This window comes from Thunnus thynnus, chromosome 23 (assembly GCF_963924715.1).
Source record: "Thunnus thynnus chromosome 23, fThuThy2.1, whole genome shotgun sequence".
Taxonomy (NCBI): domain Eukaryota; kingdom Metazoa; phylum Chordata; class Actinopteri; order Scombriformes; family Scombridae; genus Thunnus; species Thunnus thynnus.
The window spans coordinates 20152723-20172017 of NC_089539.1; the positions used below are offsets into that span (position 1 = coordinate 20152723).

General features: G+C 40.4%; 2 protein-coding genes across 2 annotated transcripts in view; both read right to left on the minus strand.

Moving 5' to 3' along the window:
• nrip2 (nuclear receptor interacting protein 2) overlaps window positions 1-10894 on the minus strand; it is a 33339-nt gene extending 22445 nt beyond the window's left edge. Inside the window, exon 1 of the mRNA XM_067581666.1 lies at window positions 10276-10894. Within this exon, the coding sequence (XP_067437767.1) occupies window positions 10276-10431 (156 nt within the window). The 5' untranslated portion in view covers window positions 10432-10894. The remainder of the gene's footprint in view (window positions 1-10275) is intronic.
• Window positions 10895-13461: 2567 nt separating this feature from the next.
• klhl42 (kelch-like family, member 42) lies at window positions 13462-18503 on the minus strand. The gene is made up of 3 exons (XM_067581752.1): window positions 17329-18503; window positions 16395-16588; window positions 13462-14872 (listed from the first exon to the last, which is right to left on the minus strand). The coding sequence occupies exons 1-3, from the start codon at window positions 18090-18092 to the stop codon at window positions 14418-14420; spliced, it is 1413 nt and encodes a 470-aa protein (XP_067437853.1). The 5' UTR covers window positions 18093-18503; the 3' UTR covers window positions 13462-14417.
• Between the last annotated feature and the right edge of the window lie 792 nt (window positions 18504-19295).

The following is a 19295-nucleotide window of genomic DNA, read 5'->3' on the forward strand; positions in this document are numbered from 1 at the left end:
TGATTAATGTAAAATGTCAAAAAATGGTTATAGATCCCAACGTGATGTCTACAATAGCTGGTGTTATGACCAACAGTCCAAAACCCAAAAGATGGGAATTTATGACAATAAAACAGATTATGTCCAAATTTTAGCATTGGTTTTAGTATTTTTGTTTGATAAGTTACTTAAAAGCAATTGATTGATTATCAAAATTGTTGCTGATTTATGATCAGTTGATCAGCTAATAGATTAAAACAGTGAGTAGTTTCAAGCTCTTTGCGTTTTTGCAGCCAGTGGGATGATTAGTGGAGTTATTGTTCTAAAAATGTACATTTTGTAAAATCCAGATTTTCAGCATATTTATATTATACCTTTTTTTAACAAAGCTAATGGCCTTTTGATTATTTATCATCATCACGAGGTAAAGTGGGTCATCCACCAATCAGAAGGTCGGTGGTTCGATCCCCAACTGAACCCAAATGACTCTTTGTGTATGTGTGTGTGTGTATGTGTGTGAATGGGTGAGTGAGCATTAGAAACATTGTGAAGCACTGTGTCGCTCTTGATTAGCAAGCTAGCACATTGCATGGCAGCTTCTGCCATCAGTGTGTGAATGTATGTGTGAATGGGTGAATGTTGGCATGTGTTGAAAAGCGCTTTGAGTGGTCGGTAGTCTAGAAAAGTGTTATGGACTATAAATGCAGCTCATTTACCATAACAAACATGCTTCATTTGGTGATGAACGCTGCAGATCATCTACAAAAGGGACAATAAAAATGACAAAAAGAAGACTTCTTGTTGGAGTAATCGATTAAAGGACCAGTAGTCCGTTCTGGGCTACTGTAGAAACATGGCGGTGCAACATGGCGGCCTCCGTGGAAGATGACCCGCTCTCTATGTAGATATAAAGGGCTCATTATAAAGTAACAACAAGACAATGATTATTATTTCCAGGTGATTAAACACTAATTAAAACATACTAATGAATATTATATTCCATTTCTGCCAAGTCCGTTCCGCCAGATGCCACTGAATTCTACACACTGTAGCTTTAATTGACTTTTTGCTCGGCACTAATGTAATTAAAAAGATCAGGATATACTCTAGCAAATTAAAACAGAGGCTCATTTGCAGGCAGACAACACACAGACAGTTAATTAACAATGAATTGATTATAAAAACTGTGGTGGATTAATTTTCTGTTGATCAATTAAACAACTAATCATTTCAGCATTACAACAAAGCCCCTCCCTAATGGGATCAAATCATCAAATAGGCCTTCAGCACTACTGATGACCACTGCTGTTGTTTTATCACACTAACCAAATGATTTTCAGTCAAGAGACAAACAGTGACGCAAGAAAGTAGACAGAAAAGAGATAAAAGACAGAGATGTAAAATGAGAATGAAGGAAGGGAGGAAGAGGAGGGACAGGCAGACAGGCAGGCAGGCGGCAGATGCGTAGCTGCCGGAGCCTCCTGGTCGGTGCGACAGGAAATCAGCCGCATGGGGACCTCCATCAGAATGAGAAAGAGGGCATTAGAAAGCTCGCGTGACTGGCTGGAGCCTGTTGCAAGCAGGTAATTAGTCCACATGGCAATTAGCTTCTAATCTGACTCACAGAGAGAGAGAGTTACAGAGGATGGATGTGGAGCGCTTGGGTTACACATTAGCAGTTGTCCGATTGGCAGGAGATCGGTTTGGACTGGTTTGCGTTCAGGGGTTCACCGCAGGACTCACATCAGGAAAATCAACAACAGCCCACGTATGAAGGAACAAAAAGGAACACTGTATCTGAGAGACTGGCAGCTAGTTTTAGACTTTTTCCCACTTTAACAGACTAGACGTGGAAAAAAAAGCATTTTATTGCTCCATTGAAGAGCAACAATAACATATAAGAATGAATAAGTATAATTATGGAAGTGAAGCTCTTATGGTCAACAAATCTCATCCCATGTGTTAGTCTGGCTCTGAAAATACATTTAATCATCCCTCTTTACATTCAAAATTAATGTCAACGTGTCTTTTTGTTAAATTATGATAAAGAAAAAAGCTCTTTGGAAAATTACTAGAAAGGCTCCAATTTTTTCTCAGCTGGCTGGAGGAGAGTGTCAGAGGCTTGTTTGATTGACATTAGCTGGCAGGTTACTGATGTAGTGCTACACCGAACGACAGACAAAGTAAACTAACTGCTGTAGCTACAAGTCATGGACAGACAGTGTGTCTTTTCCTGGAAATTTTCAGAGTATTTAAGGATACATTTTTAGAACAAGGGCAGTGAAACTTGGTGTTAAGTTGGTTTAGTTGATGTCCACTAAGTATATTTGGGTTCATATGTAGTTTCTTCATAAATTGGACTCTCAATATATTAGCATGTTAGGATGTTTCTATTAGAGTTTTTTATAGACTTTAATATGCTAATATGTAGTTTTCAGTCATTTCTGTCTGTTCAAGAATTGTTGCAAATTAACAACTGTGTATGAACCCAAATATAATGAGTTTGTACTTACCAACTGAAACAACTTTTTGATTTTGTTTTTCTTATAATTTGTACCATAATTGCACCACCTTCTCTGTAAAATGTCCTTAAAAAATAATTGTTAAAAACCTGCAAATTACTCAGATAATTAACAGGAAATAAGAGGTCTCTATAATAAAGAGTCACCCACGGATTTTAAAGAGCAACGACCAAACCAGCATCATATGGGTCTGAAGTGACATTTGCAGGTATGTTAACATCCTGTTTAATGTACTGTGGCTAAGCAGCTAATTAGCTATCCAGCCTGCTAACTGATGTTAGCGGTGCACTTTTCCCCTGGTGAATATTTGTTTGGGGGCTCGTTGGCTGCAGGATAAGACGTGTGTTCATGTTTATAAGTTAGATAAGAAGGAGACTTTAGTAGGAAAGCTGATATATGTGTATTTATGTATAGGACAGGTGTCTGCTGGTGTTAATGCTTCTGTATTTGAGAAGTGAATCTGTGTAGGGCTCCACCAATTATTTTCTCCATTAATCAATTGATCGTTAGGTCTATAAAATGCCTGAAAACAGTGAAACATGTCTGTCATAGTTTTCTTATGTCCAAGCTGATGTCATCAAATTGCCTCTTCTGGTCAATCAGCTGTCCAAAATCCAAACTTATTGAATTTATTATCAAACAAGAACAAGAATAGCAGCAAATCCTCACAAATGTCTTGAAATTTTGGCCATTTTCTACTTTAAAAATGTTATTATATATAAACAATTATCAAAATAGCTGCAAATTTATATTCTATTGATCGACTTATCAGTTAATCAATTAATCGTTGCAGCTCTAACTCTGTTAGAATGGTTTGGATGCCTTTTATTCTGATTATTCAATGAAAGTTGGAGCCACTTGCCATATCCAACAAATACTGATGTCTGAACTCGCTCTTCTTCTCTTGCTTTCTGTCTCCGTCTCAGTATTGCATTCTCTCCTCTCTACTGTTGTTGAGGCTGTTTTGTCCTATTTGTTTGTGTTGGGTATTTTTAGCCTCCCGAGGGAGCAGCTGAGGGAGAGTGTTACCGCCCATCCACAGCTCCAGATGACAGAGAGAGAGACAGGTTCACACTAACCTCTCTCCAGCCCACCTAATTGTCCCGGAGCTAATAATAAAGCCTGCACCCGAACCGATTCAACACGGTTTGTTCTGGAGGGAAGAAGGCGAAGGGAAACAAACTCCCAAGAGCACCGAGGGGATTTCACTGAGTGACAGTGTCGTGTTTGCTTGTCACTTTGAAGTGCTACTTGGCCTTCTGGTGAAAATTGTAAACAACCGAGAGCTCGTAGGATGCGAGTCAAGATGCATATGGATTTAAAAACCCGTTCCAGGATGAGATGCACTGTACACCATCTGCTGTTTAAAACCCATGACTTTATGAAAGAGCGGTAGATCACCAAGTTCGTAAAGTTCTGGTTTGACGAAAGCATAGCACGTTTCCTAATTGGATATTCAGTATTTTTAAAATGTCTTCTAAATGACTTGCAGATTTTTTGGTTAATATTGAACATAATGTTTACTAAATCTGTTGTAAATTAGTTGTATTTGATGCACACAAGGAAACAAACAGTTCCTTCTATGCCGCAGTTCTTCTATATTCAAGCCCAGTTCTGTAGCTTTTGATCATCCTCAGAAGTACCTGGAGACTCCAACCTCTCGATTAGACAGGCCCTCACTCTTTCACACACACACACACACACACACACACACACACACAGGTTTCAGATTCACTCATCTGTAAGAGAGGGACATGAGCAAACGGACAGCTAAGCTGCAGGGAGAAGAGGAGGGAGGCTTTGCAGCAGCGGCAGATGAAGTGTGTGCAGTGAAATTGGACCAAAATGAGATTTTGAAGGGCATATTTTAAATGTTAAAGCTTCCTACAGTCAATACGTGTGTTTAGACCTGATATTTTACCACTTTAAAACCATATATTCTTGCAGAACTAGAAGATTAATGTTTTTTTCTGGAATATTAGCCTGATCATGATGATCATGATTAGACTTATCAAAAAGAGTGACACTAAAAACTAAGCGTGCCACTGTAATCTATCGGATTTAGTCAGACAGCTTGAGGAGTGGCAAAGTTTAAAAGGTCAGTTCTCCCGGGTTACAAAAAATCATATTTTCTCATTTACTTCTAGTAGTATTAACCATGCAGATCATTTTGATTCTGTTTATTTTGAGATTTCTTCCTCCATTAATGGAATTTACCATTTATTACATTTAAAAAATTCAACAGCAAAGCAGAGCGATATCTGAATCTCAAACCTGAACAAAAAAGACAAAAACAAGGTGAAAAAATTAATACGTGGACCTTGAAATGAGATTGTTCGGCTGCTTTTTCCAAGAATGAATTGTCAAGCTGAAGTTCTGGAGGTGCCCAGAATAACAGCCGGTTTCAAAAGCAACTGAGCGAACTCAATCTGCTGATGAAGACCATGTGATATGTCTGAAAGCTCCCAGACAAGCGAGTACGTAGACCTTGAGCTGAGGTCAAGAATGAAATAAGCTCAAAACTAAAGGCAAGTGAGAATATGTTGTTTTTTTGTAATTTGGTTGAACTGACCCTTTAAAAACCAGCATTAAAATCTGTATCAATCAGTGTTCAAGAGCGGCGAGCCCACCTGGAGAATTTAACTTGTATGGGTTTCACTGGAGCGGTTGATAACCTCAGTGCTTTGCTGACCTGAGATTTAAATTCTCGTAAACAATCAAATGTTTTGTCTTTAATTTTTAACCTTAAATGAAAATAATGGGGGAAAAAGTATGTATAGTTAGCCTTGTTTTGCATTTGCATTTAACTTGCTGTTTCAAAGCCATCATTTTCTTCTTCTGTCCTTCATTTTGCAGCAGCTTTAGAGAGCAAATGTTGATAGTGTACAGTAGAGAATAGCAAGGTTACACATTGGTTACACAATAACTCAGTCAATGCTGAGCTCAGGTGTTCATGTCACTGGGCTCAGATGTTTGCAACCAATTCCCTCTCTGTCCTGTTTGCTCTTTGTACATTTTATACCCGTGTATCTACACTGTGTTACATAAAGCAGCCGAGTGTCCTCCTCGACCCCATCTCCAGCCATCTCTTTCATTCCCCTCCATCGCTGTCGCTTTGGAACAGTGGATTTTGTCCTTTTCATGCTCACAGCTCCCCTCACTCTGCAGCACAACATGGCTGGAGTGATGCTGCTTGATGCTGCTTGATGATGATGCTGCTGCTGCTGCTGCTGCTGCTGCTGCTGCTGTTGCTGCTGCTGCTGCTGCTGCTGCTGCTGAGACTGAGAGGACCTCAGGCTAAAGAGCAGCAAAACAAATTCACTCTTACATAACAGGCTCCAATGCTGAATTACACACAGGGCAGGACAGGCCAGCTAGCAGAAATTAAGAAGAAGAAAGACGAGGTTACAGTTTAAAGGTCTGCACGCAGCTCGGGCATTCTCGGGAGAGGATAAAAATCAGTAGATAAAAAAGTAGATGCATCATATTTTAAAATAATTTTATGTAAGGGCAGTGTGAAGCAGACCATAGATTTAAACACCAAGAAAAGAGCGAGATGTCAGTCTTATCCTCACATTTGAGAGGCTAAATTGAGCGACTGTCGATTCATTTTGTATCAATTAAATGACCAATTACAACAACAAGGTTTTGGAATCAATTGAATGATTTCAGGAGTAAATGTTGGAATCTGGATTTCCAAACTAAGTATATTAAGCCCTTTTTAAGAGCTAAACTAATTGCTTTTTCATTTGAAAATACAAATATTTGCATATAGGCTTAACGAGAAAAGGGAATGTAAAAATTATCATTCACTGTAAAAGATCAATTTCTAATTTTTAAGGCCACAAGCCAAAAAGAAAAACAGTATTTTTTATCTAATATAATTAGATAAAAACATTAAGATACACACTGAAAAACAGAGACAACAGATTGATTTGTAGCCAAACAGCCGACAGACATACAAATGCATCTGACAGTCATATCCAGATGATCTCATCTTTTGTCTGTGAATGTTTTGTATGCAATGCATCTCAGAAACTCATGCTTTCTCTTTCTTTTAGTGTATCCATATCTATTCAGTGCCTGAGTGATGTTGCTGGCTGTCTGCAGAGAGGAGATACAGGCATGATGGCAGAGTGCTGGCAATTTCCAAGTACTCCTTGCTCAAGTTCCCAAAGCTATTCTGACATCAAAAATTTACTTGTCACAGATTCCATGTAAATCTCGCTGTGCTCCCTGTGGCCACGTCTGCGCCACAGATTGGGTTTCTGATAGCTACTGAGAAGAGCTCCGTTCTGTCGTCAAAGAGAAGATAATTGGTATTATGATAAGAGGGTCTCGGGCCCCTGCAGGAGATGTTGAATCCCAGGCTGCCAGCAGATGAGTTGTACATTAAGCTCCTTTAATGTAATAGAGTTTTGGGGGAATCTCATCTCGGCTTAGATTATTTTTTCCATTTTTTCTTTTATTGTGTTTAGATGTTTATTGGAGTCATACCTGCTGCCCCCGGCTGCCATCACAGGAGTAAATTCAAATGAAACAACCAAATACGTGGTTTGACAATGTGCATTCCAGTACGATGCATAGGAACCTTTTTCTAACATGATGCCTCTATCAGCAGTAAACAACAGGACATTTGTCTGCACTTTCCAAAACTGCTACAAATCACTGTTAAAAAATAATTATGTTTTATGATGTGACAACGCTGTGGTTAAGGTCTAGTTAGGTTTAGGCACAAGAACCACCTGGTAAGGTTTAGGGGAAGATCATGGTTTGGGTTAAAATTATCACTTTGTTAAGGTTAGGGGACGATCATAGTCCTGATTCATGGTTAGAAACAGGAAACAAACAACAGTCTCCTGTGGCACAGTCCAACGTTGGGTTATAGCCTCCATCCACCCCTTTCTACAAATGAGGAAATTTGTCAACATATATGTATCCTGTCATCTGAACTGCACCACTGCTCCAGGTCATAATTACTACAGCCACTAGGTGGCATCTGTCACTCAAACGTAACTACATGTTGTTTTTGGGCAGCTGACATTACGACCTATCACATCATTTTTCTCTGGAGAACAACATCAACTGAGGCTGACGGAAATGTCATTAGTTTTGGAGGTATTCAGTCATAAACCAAAGTATTGGACAAATTGAAATTTTGGCCTGATGATTGTGATAGATAAAAAGTCAAGACATCACCAAAGATATTACATTTCTTCTTGAGGGGAACAGGAATGTCTGTACCAAATTTAATGTTTAAGACAATTTCAATTTATGCACTTGTCTACTTCCATCCTTTCTTACTTTAATAGCTTAAAAAAACCAACAACAACCTTCTGTCTAGCACTCTTTCTCATTGCATTTGTACCTGGTCAGCTACTTGAGAATTTGTACCTCTAATGCTTGATTGTCTTGCTTTGCTTGTAAGTCGCTTTGGCTAAAAGTGTCTGCCAAGTGAAAAAATGTAAATGTAGTAGATATTGAGATGTGTCTTATGGATATATGACTACTGCTGGTGGTGCTAGATATCTGCAAGATATCACCAAAGTTATAACAGTTCATCCTGAGGTGAACATGAATGTCTGTATGACATTTTAATGGAAATCCACCAATTATTTGTTGAGATATTCCACTTAAAACCACAAATGTGAACCTCAATAGCAATGCTAGAGGAAACGTAGGGGGTTCACCAAAGTTATTAGGATTCATCCTCTGGGGAACATGAATGTGTGAACAAAATGTCACGGCAATCCATCCTATTGCTGTTGAAATACTTCAGTCTGGACCAACCGACTAACTGACCAATCTGTATCCATAGAGCCACTGCTAGCTAAAAAAGTTCTGAGAAATTGGTATTTATACCTTAAATGACATCTGGTTATTACTGCGAGACTTGCAGTTTTTGAAATATGTTATTTCAGACAATGAGGTGGGAAAGCCAAAGCAGAGAAGAGAGTGAAAAATATATCTATCACTAGATTACAAAACAGTCAAAGAAGAAGCGGGGAGGGGGTGGGATGTTTTTTTTCTAGCAACAAATGTTGGTTTTAAAATCTGGCAGACATGAATGCACAGTGTGATATTCGCAGAGCACAGAGCGCTGCTTGTGCTGCTTCCCGGTGCCAGAGTGATTTTGTCGAGGTTCTTGGAAAGCTCTGGGGAATCTGGGCAGCTGCCATCAAACCAACCAAAAACTGTGTCAAAGGAGAGGTGGAGCAATAAATTGTTCACGTTATTACAGGGAGTTCCTCCAGAGTGTATAACAGCTTCAGTTTCAGAGGCTGCTAGAAGAGGAGGAGGAGGAGGAGGAAGTGCAGAGGTTGTGTATCACACTGTCTTTCACCCCATATGTCAACCCTAAATTGTGCGTGTGTGTGGTCTGTCGTAAGCTACTTTTGGGGACAAATTTCAGACTTAGGACCAGTTAATTGGGAACGGCTTGTCCAGTTGGCGACAAAAGCTGTGTCCTAAATTGGGAAAAAGCTGATTTTTGGGTCAGTGGTTAAGATTAGGGTTAGGGTTAAGGGGGGGTTAGGGTTAGGGTTAGCCAAGTAGTGGTCATGGTTAGAGTCTATGCTAGTCTATGTAATGTCCCCAAAAGTGACCATGGTCTGATATGTGTGTGTGTGTGTTCCTGAATGTATACTGACATCACACTCTATTTCAGAGCCCCTGCACAGAGTACTGTAACACGCTTCGACAAGACATTCCCTCCCCTTCATGCAGAGTGCAAGACTCTGAATCTTTCATGACCCTTCGGATGACGTATTTCCTTTTAAAGGCTGCACTTACTTTCTGGCATACAATATATACAGTAGCAGCATAAAAGCTTACAGGAAATGATGGTCATACTCGTGCATTAGGAGTCAATTAGCTCTAGGCACTGACAATTATTTTCATTATTGATGAATCTGTCCAGTATTTTCTCCATTATTCGTTTGGTCTATAAAATGTTGTCTGAAAAATGTCCAAGGTGACATCCTCAAATGTCTTTTTTTGTCCTGACCTACAGTCCAAAACCCAAAGATGTTCAGTTTACCATCATAGAAGACTAAAGAAAAAACAAAATATATGCATTTGAGAAGCTGAAATCAGAGAATTTGGACAGTTTTTCTTAAAAAACGACTCAAAACGAGTAATCGGTTATCAAAATAGTTGGCAATGAATTTCCTGTTGATCGACTAATCAATTAATTGCCTAATCATTGCAGCTCTAAATAGCTCCCTATGCATGGAATTGACATTGCACAATCGACAGCCAGGATGTAGTAGAGTTGGACACAATTAGTTGGTTAATTGACAGAAAAACAGTCATTATTTGTTTTTTTTTTAAGCAAAAAAGCAAAAAATCAACAGTTTTACTTCCTTCATGTGAGGATTTTCTGCTTTTCTCTGTTTTATATTGCTGTAACCTGAATATCTTTGGGTTTTTGACCAATAAAAAGGCCTTTAAAGACGTCACCTTGGGCTCTGGGGAAACTGGGACATTAATTTACTATGTTCTGACAAGTTTATAGACTAAATGATTAATTGATTACTTGAGCAGATGATCCGTTGTCAAAGCAGCAACGAGGTGATTAAGTACCATCTCTCTCTCAAACGTTGCCAGACGCCGTACAATTTTGACACCTATTTCCACTCAAACTCATCCCTCAACAACTCAGTGAAGCACCTTCCCACACAGATATCAGCCTCTCCAATCAAATAAATTACAAACTAACTGCCTAAGCGCTCATTGATCGTCTCTGAAGGCATTTTCCTTGGAGTCCACTCACCAAGTCTTTAGACGTGCCCAGTCTCTTCAGCCCGTCCAGGGGCAGGAGGTCAGCTGAGTCCTTGTGTGTGAACTGGGTGGCCTGCTTCAGACGCCTCTGCTGGTGCAGGATGGCTTTATCCCGGATGACTAGCTCACCTTTCTTCGCCTCACTCATGGTCTCAGACTATGAAGCAGTTTTAATGGGTGTTTTTTTTTTCTATAGTAAGAGCAGCAGCAGCAGGATCTCTTGTTAGACAGTAAGAGAGAGAGAGAGAGTTGACGTCTGTGTTCCCACGATGCTGTATAGGTCCTCTTTAAAGATCCTTAGCAACAGAATAAACCTGCAAATTTTTGCCTCTTCCACCCTGCTTTGCCCTTTCTGAAATGCTGCTGCTGCTGCTGCTGCTGCTGCTGCTGTCCTTCCCTCAGGGCTCTCTCTCTCTCTCTCTCTCTGTCTGTCTGTGCAGTCCTTGGCATGTATTTGTCTCAGCAGGTTTAGGAGCTATATTCCTGTCCTGGATGCTGATGCTCCTCTGGTGTAGACATGCATCATCTTCCTCAGGATGTCAAGATCGGTTCTGTCTCTCACACACAGAGGGCTGTGCGAGGCTGTTGGGTAGGTGTGACTGAGAGTGAGTGAGTGTGTGTTTTTTTTTTTTTCCCCTCCCCTCAGTGCCGTCTGTCCTTGGACCTCTCTCTCTCTCTCTCTCTCTCTCTCTCTCTCTCTCTCTCTCTCTCTCTTTCTCTCTCTCTCTATCTTTTTCTCTCTCTCTCTCTCTCTCTCTTCCCCCCCTCTCTCTGAGCCCTCCTCTTTCCGTCACACACTCGACACAGACGCATGCTCACTTCCGAATACAGCTCACATTTTCTCAGTTTGACTCTCAGAAAAGGAAGCATAAAGGGGAAAAAAAAGCAAACACTCTTAATTATTAATGAAGAAAAAATAAGGAGTGATGCACTGTGTCAAAACCAATAGTGTTGGTAATGCTGAAGTAAAAAAAACAGGTGCTCTTCAAGGATAAGGATGGATAAAAAAACAAAAATAAAAGGTTAATCCATGATTTAATGAAGGATCTTTAACTTATAAATAAAGCCTCCACAAATACCATAGACTTTCATTAAAGGTAAGCCGGACAGTCATTGTGTTTTACATTCTTACTCTTAATTATTAAACCTTCTCACTCCACTGCAGTGTCATCTGAACGCTGAGTGAAACGGTTATCCTTTAACATCAGATCATCTTGTCTATCTAGTTATTAAAAGTGATGTTGCAGCACACTCAGTATCTCGTTTCTAATCCTGATAGTTTGCCAACATTAGTCCCTCGAAGCGGTGATTGGCCTCAGCTGCCCCGCTGTGGAGGTGTGAGAGATATCACTGTGATCTGACCCCTTACAGAGGATCAATCTGGACCGCTGATGGCCACAATTGATTTCCTCTGCCTCCCCTGTGGCAGCTACCGTGAATTAAAGAATGCAATTTCTACCATCCGTCCATCCGTCCGTCCGTCCATCCAACAAAAAACTATGAATAATCACATCTATCCGTGTTCATGACCTCCACATGATGACACATTTTTTTATAACAGTGATGATTCAGCCTACAGGTATGGGAGGTGTCATACAATACAATAAACTGTGCTCGTGTCCTCACTGTCGAGCCATATCTGGAATGGAATTGCATTTTAAACACTGAACAGATTTAATATCGAATTGAAATAGTTTTGATATGCATTATTAAAGGAGGGAGTCCTTGTGAAGGTGAAGTGGAAAATGTGCCTGCTGAGATATCAGTTTGTTGTTTTGTTTTTTGTTTTTTAAAGCATATGCTGCCCCCTGCTGGTCATTTTTCTTGGATTTTGCAGCCTGAACTGACTCAAATTCTGCCAAACATTTTGTACATTTTGTATCTCTAAAAGATACACAGCTCTGGAGGTGTGGAGTCTGTCACAGTTCATAGAAAAGAGAGGTATCTTTTGAGGATGTTCTTTATGGAAGTTGTATTCTGATGCTGATACTGATCACACTCTGGATACAGAAATTCTGAAAGAGACTTATTTTAATGATTTAGGATGTGGGATGATACTATTTTGATAGTGGAAAAATAATTTAAGTCATTTGTCAAATGTTTCCTCGCTCCAGTTTCTCAAACGTGAGGATTTTGCTGCTTTTCTGTTTTATATCACTGTAAACTGAATATTTTGGGGGGGGGGTTTGACTGTTGATCTGACAAAACAAGCAGTTTAAAGACATCAACTCGGCCTCTGGGACATTTCATAGACAAAATATTCAATCCAATCATCAGTAAATCAATAGATAATGAAATTCACAATTTTTCAAGTCTCTCCTAAAACAGTCAGGAGCCCAAATGGACACTGACATGTTTTTCATGCTGTAATCATTCCTCCTGTTCATACGGACCATTAGAAGATCCCTTCATAATGCACTTACAATGTAAGTGATGGGGGACAAAATCCACAGTCCTCCTTCTGTGCAAATGTGTATTTAGAAGTTTATTTGAAGTTAATATGAAGCTTCAGTGTCCAAATGAGTCGAATCAAGTCAATATCTATTCTATCTATTGCTATACTTCCCCTGCAGCTGAACTGGAAAACACAGAGGACACACAGAGGGAAAATTTTACTAAAAAAAAACTAACTGTGGAAAATATTCATTTTATTTGATTAACTCAAGTCTACTGAGACTTCTGTGGTATTAGACTCTAAATAAACTTGTTTACTTACCACTTACCTCCTAAAAAATAAAATTTTCCATCTGAAATGTAGTGTAGGCGAAGTAACACAACCTCAAAATTGTACTATACTTTCTGTAACTTTCCGCCACTTTTCATTTGCCTGATGCTATAACTTTCCCAGCTCCAGAAAAATCAGGAGCAGGGGATTCAGACTCCCTACAGGGGGCAACAGCAGGCATCCAATCGGGGTCTGAGGGGGAGCATGAATATAGATTATCTGGTTCGTTTGTACCAAGCTTTTCCTGGGAAGGAACAGAGCGCAGTAACCTCCAGAGAGAGGGCTCGCTCTGGGGTCATACTCCCGGTCACATGGACTGACAACGAGGCAGATACTGTGGGAAGATGTCACATCAAACATTATATACATCTTACAGCCTGTCCTCTCAGTGAATGTTGAAAAAAAAAAAACCTCAAAAGACACAAGTGGAATGAGGATCAATGACACAAAACAGACCCCTGAACGTCATCTTTATTGTCATGGCCTAATTTTCCAAAGTGTCAAACATATGAGTAACGCAGAGAGAAGCTTTAATCCACCAAATAAAACATCGTTAAGTGTTGTATTTACTCAAAACTCCCAAGAGTTTCAGAAAATAATCTCTATTTGAGGCGTGTATTTTCATGTCTGCATACACTAATTATTCAACCGAAGAACTGAAAAGTACCCTAAACCTGCTTCTAGCACAGAGGAAAAATAAAACACAGCAGTTTTGGTCAGTTGCTGGCAATGTAACAAAGTCTTGCTTTTTGTGCTTTTTTTTTTTATTATTATTATTTTTATTTGTATCAAATTCCTAACTGAGGTTGCAGAAGGCACATGTGCATCGTTTCATTTCATGGAATTGCGCATTAAGCTTTGCTTAGTGTATCTCTGAAAAATAAAACAAATGTGCAAATAACACATGAGCCAATAACTTTCAAATCCCATGAAACTGGCAGTGTAAAACCAAAGCCATTTTTCATGATTATCTGCTATGTACAGTACACAAAGACAAGAATGTGTTTTGTTTCTGAGATAATTTAAGGTTGGTAGTGAATTAAGGATAAATATGTAATGTGTCAATGCCATATTCGGAGTGTAAACATCAGGAATATTGCGGCCTATAGATGTAGAAGCATGCTGTTATGATGCTGTTGATCTACAGGCCATGGCAATTCATCAGTGTCATACTTGTCAATGTAGCTTTTGTATTTGCATCCACAGCAGTATGTACAATGGTAGTGCGTTTTCTGAGGCACAGAGGTCACGAGGCGTTCAACCTGGCAACCACACACTGTTCCCACTAATCCCACAGAGCCACATTCTGTGCAAGAACAAGCAAGCCACGCTCTGGCCAATATTAATGCTGTACGGGCTTCACTTTCCCTGTTAGTGTCCCCTGAAGTTCTTCCCATCAGCCCCGACGATCATAGCGTGTTAGGGAGGTAAAGCGAACACAGCAGCATGTTCTGTCCCAGAGCCGGGAAGCGCCTGAAGGCCTCCCAGGCGTCGGAGAAGATGTTATACTTGAGAAAGACGCGGTGCTCCAGGCTGGTGGGCAGGCTGACGTCCCGGCTCATGATGTAGATGCCGTCGTTGTGAAGCGTGCACGTCAGGTTCAGGCCCGACTTGGACGTGTTCTCCTTCAGCTGGATCCACTCCCCGGTGGTGACGTTGTAGGACTGCACCGTCAGCACGTCCTCCGTCTGGCTGGGACGCCGCTGCCGCCGACCGGGCTCCAGCTCGTGGGTGTAGCCACCCACCAGGTAGATGGTGTCCTCCACTGAGAGCATCTGCTGCTTGCGGATGTGCGACGAACAGGATCGAAACACCGTCCAGGTGTCGGAGGTGGGGCAGTAACAGAGGAGGTTTGTGTTCCTGTCTGTCAGACATGGAAAAAAAAAGTTAATCTCAAACAAGCAGAAGTGATAGATTTTCTTTTTTTACCACCAACTTGTAAAATATAGCAGCAAGAATCACTGCAACACCCACTAATGCCAAAGCCCTTCAAATTAAAGTTATATAAGCAATAATACACAACAAGGTGTCCTGATAACAAACACAGAAACAGAAGCAAAGAACGCTGCAGTGCCGAGCGGTGATAGTGGTAATTTGCTGTTGTTGTTGTTGACTGGTGCAGCAAGATATAACCACTAAAAATACAGTTTATAGGATTATCAGAGGACGATGGGATGATCTTCCAGCAGCAGGTCGGCACAGAAAAATGGCCTCCAAACCAACTGTATGGAAAAGAGTTTTGAGACTCAAGTTGGATTTAAATGTTCAGTCAACATTGTTATAATAACTTTTTGTGTTATTCCTTTATTTTTCCTGCATGATATTTTTCATTTGAACCTTTTCGACCCCCAAAAATTAAGCAATGTTTACTAGCGACACCCTAATCACAGATTACAGTATGTCCAGTATGGACAATGATTGGTGGGCGGTTCAACCAAAGAGTGACTTTTTCCACCCTGGTGAAGATCCTGTGAGGTCGAAACCAGTCTGCGTTTTAACAATATGTTTAACTAAATAAAGGCTTTTAATACAACTTCTCTCCTTGCTCTGCCTGTCTTATTTTAGGAGCCCTAAAGAGGGTAAAGGTGTCAAGTATTTCACAAGAACGAAGCAAAAATTAAAGAAAAGTCTGAAAAAACTCTACATAATTTTGTGGAAGAGATATATGTTTTTCTTTCTTATCCCTTTAATCATCTTGGGACCCCTTGAGGGGTCCTGACTCCCCAAGTTTGTACGTAATACGATGATAATGAGCTTTATCAACTTCAGGATGTAAAAGTTAATTAGTTTTGATAGATAGTTAGTTGAACTTTATTTAATCAGAAAGTTTCATTGACATCAAAATCTCTTTTACATCAGAAACCTGAGAACACAATGCATATATACAAAATATTAGTAGAGCTTTAAATTCCCTCAGAGAAATAAGTGTCTGATTTCACTTTGTTTTGCAGTTCATTCCAGCAGTGAGGTGCGTAGCAGCAGAAACCAGTCTTCCCCAGTTCAGAGTTGGTATGAAAGAACTTTTAAAACTAAGTCATGGTTAGTCAGTTTGAATTAAAAATCTCAGGTAAACATCAGGTATGCTGACACCTTCTGCATGTGAGTGATGATCATCCAGCTTTAATTGCATTAGCTGTCATGACTTGAATGTGAACTGTGGTAAATGGCATCCAGTGGTTTAAGGTTGTTGGCAGCAGTTCAGTGTATCTCCAGAATAATTCAGTGTAATTTCTTATTAAATAAGTAAATGATTAATAGATTGCATTTATGTCACACTACGATCTGAGAACGGACCAACGTGCTTCACATTCACCTACGCAGAAACACTCACACACCGGTAACAGTTGAGCATTTATTACTTCAATATCAACCAAACTATACTCGACCTCTCGCAGTGTATCCACCCATGACGTAGATCATTCCCTGGCACTCGCAGGCGGAGAACTCAGCCAACGGGTCGGGCATTGAGGACACACAGGTCCACCAGTCCTGCTCCGGGCTGTAACACTCCACCGTGCCCAGACACTGGCCTCCCACAGCGTACAGCTTCCCCTGAACCGCCAGCAGCTTAAAATTGGACCTGAAAGAGAAAAACATGACAGCTGACATACAACTGATTTGTGAGCGGACATGTGAACATCTATTTTAGTAAAGCTGTGATGATTAGTCAATTAGTTGCCAACTATTAAAGAACCCCTGACATGTATTAAGACATATGAGAATACTCTGCTTGGAACTATAATGTGCATCTGACTCTGCACATCAGCGTGCAAAATTAACTTTTTTGTCCACTGGCCAAATGTCTAGTGAATGTTCATATTTTACCAGCAACTCAATAGATTATCATTGTTTTTTTGGCTGGTGAGTGAAGCAAATCTACCAACCACGTTTTGCATATTTTACCTGCATTTGGCTGGTGGTTGCTGCTAATTTTGTGCCCTTCTGCACATACATCACTCTGCACAGTGAAGCTCAAACTTTTAATTGTAGGAACAAGAAGAAAAAACATTTCTGAGAGGAAAAAGACTTTAATTTAATCTCCAACTATTTTGATAGTCGATTAATCGTTTTAAGTCATTTATTAAGAGGAAAATGTCCAAATTCTCTGATTTCAGCTTCTAAAATGTGAATGTTTTCTGGTTTCTTTAGTCTTGTATGACAGTAAACTGAATACTTTTGGGTTGTGGGCTGTTGGTCTGGACAAAACAAGACATTTGAAGACATCACATGATGATATTTTCTGACATTTTATCAATTAATCAAGAAAATAATCGATACTGACAACAATCGTTGCAGCCCTAATGTGCACATGCATTTCACCTCTTCTGGTTGAGCGGAGCCACCTGGTTCCACTCGTTCCTACAGGGGTTGTAGCAGTGCACCGCAGAGATCTCCTGGCTCGTCATCCTGTATCCACCCACTATGAACAGGTAGTTGTCCAGGACAGCTGAGCCGTACCCTCTGACGTTGATCATGTCTGGAGGCAGGTTGTTTGCGAGCGGCTTCCAGCGCTGCTCCACCTCTCCGTACCTCAGCATGGACCAGGGTTCATCCTGGTCTGGCACGTCCAGGGACAGGCAGGTGAAGTCTCCAATGGCCACCAGGGTGGCGGTGCCTTTCATGCGCATCTCTTTCACTTGCTCTCTGACAGCAGAGGGCAGGCTGCTGAACTCTGGACGCCTCAGCATGGGGTGATAGTAGCAGGTCATGTACTTGAGGCAGGCGTTACGCAGATCATGAGTGCCGTACACCTCAGAGAGGCTGAACAGCTCCACGCAGTTGTCCTGCCGGATCTCTGAGGTGAGGAGCTTGAGGATGGAAGTGACCTGCAGGAAGGAGGCGGTCTCAATCAGGTCCTCCAGAGTCTCGTTGACAACCTGCACCTTGGAGGTGTTGATGAACTCTAGGACCAGCTCCAGGCCGGGGACGCTGAGCCCCTGCAGCTGCACACAGTCCTCCGTGGACTCCCGCATGCCCGAGTTGTACAATGCGCGGAAGTAGTCGCTCTTCTCTATTAGCTTCTTTTTATTCACCTCGAAGATTTTGTCATCCATGACGATGGCGATAATCTGGTCAGATGACATGGTGGAAGCTTGGTGTTTTTTCTTGTCTTTCTTTTCTACTGGTGGTTTTGTTATTGCTTGCCCTACGGAGTAACTCACCGTTTACATTTCACCGGCGAGGGAGGTCTGTGGCCGGGCTATATATGGTAATGTTCAGCCCATAGATCGCCATGGAGCAAGCTAGAGAAGAGCTGCTGCAGCTATAAAGTAGCCCAAAGAGCATTTTCCTCGCTGTAGCATTCCTCCACAGTCCGAGAAAAAGTTTCTCCTGTTTTTTAAAGTTGTTGGTTACATAATGTAAATTATTTCGGACACTGGCAGTAACATTTTCCATTGCATTTTATAAACCTTTAGCAGGACGGTCAGCTGCCGAGCTGTCAGATTTTAACTGTTTTGGTTCTGTGCTCTTTGCGTCATTTCCGGGTCTTCTTCTTCTTCTGCTGCTGCTGCTGCTTCCTCTTCTTCTGGTTTTATAGGCTTTCGGGTGCATTACCGCCACCCACTAATCTGGAGTCTTTATTTCTACTAAACAAAGAATTACAATCAAAACAATAAACAAAATAGTCATAATTAAATAAATAAAAGAGAACCAAATGAAAATAAAAATAAACAAATAACTATTACTAATATTTCTCAGATTCTATTCATTAATCTTGTTGATCTTAAATACTCTAGTAGGAGTTTCCTACACTTGTCACCTTTTTAGATTATTACTGATAGTAGTGAATCATTTAAAGTTGTCATTTAAATCAAAACTTTAGCTTCTAACTTGTTAATATTTACATTTATGTGACTACTCCCACTCTTCAAAGCCCTTTCCTCTGCTTTATCCACCTTCTCATTCCCATCAATTCCAGTATGAGCAGGGACCCAGTATGAGCAGGGTGAATTCTGAATAATGACTCAAGTATTTCAAACATAAATCCTCTAAATACCTGGAGTTGCAAAATTTTAAAGTCATTAATGCTGCGCACAACTCTGATGCATTTCCAGGTCTAAAACTTCTTCACAGATATATATTTGCAGAGCTGCTGTGTTTTGCTGCTACCTGCTGGTATATAGACTAATAACTCCTCATCCCATTTGACTTTATTCTATTATTTGACAACATTTTCTTTTTTTGAGCACTTAATTTATTCATTCCCCACATACAATAAAGCAAAACAGACAACAAGAAGAAAAAACACAAAAACAGAGATAAATACAAGAACGTTGGACAGTTTT

Bases quoted from the DNA above. Each gene is read 5' to 3' on its own strand.
- klhl42 (XM_067581752.1), bottom strand. From the start codon at position 18,092: ATGTCATCTGACCAGATTATCGCCATCGTCATGGATGACAAAATCTTC. The intron at 16,589-17,328 runs GTGAAATGCATG...TTTCTCTTTCAG, and splicing joins GCTCCGCTCAACCAGAAGAG to GTCCAATTTTAAGCTGCTGG. The intron at 14,873-16,394 runs GTCGAGTATAGT...CATGTCTGACAG, and splicing joins GGGTGGATACACTGCGAGAG to ACAGGAACACAAACCTCCTC.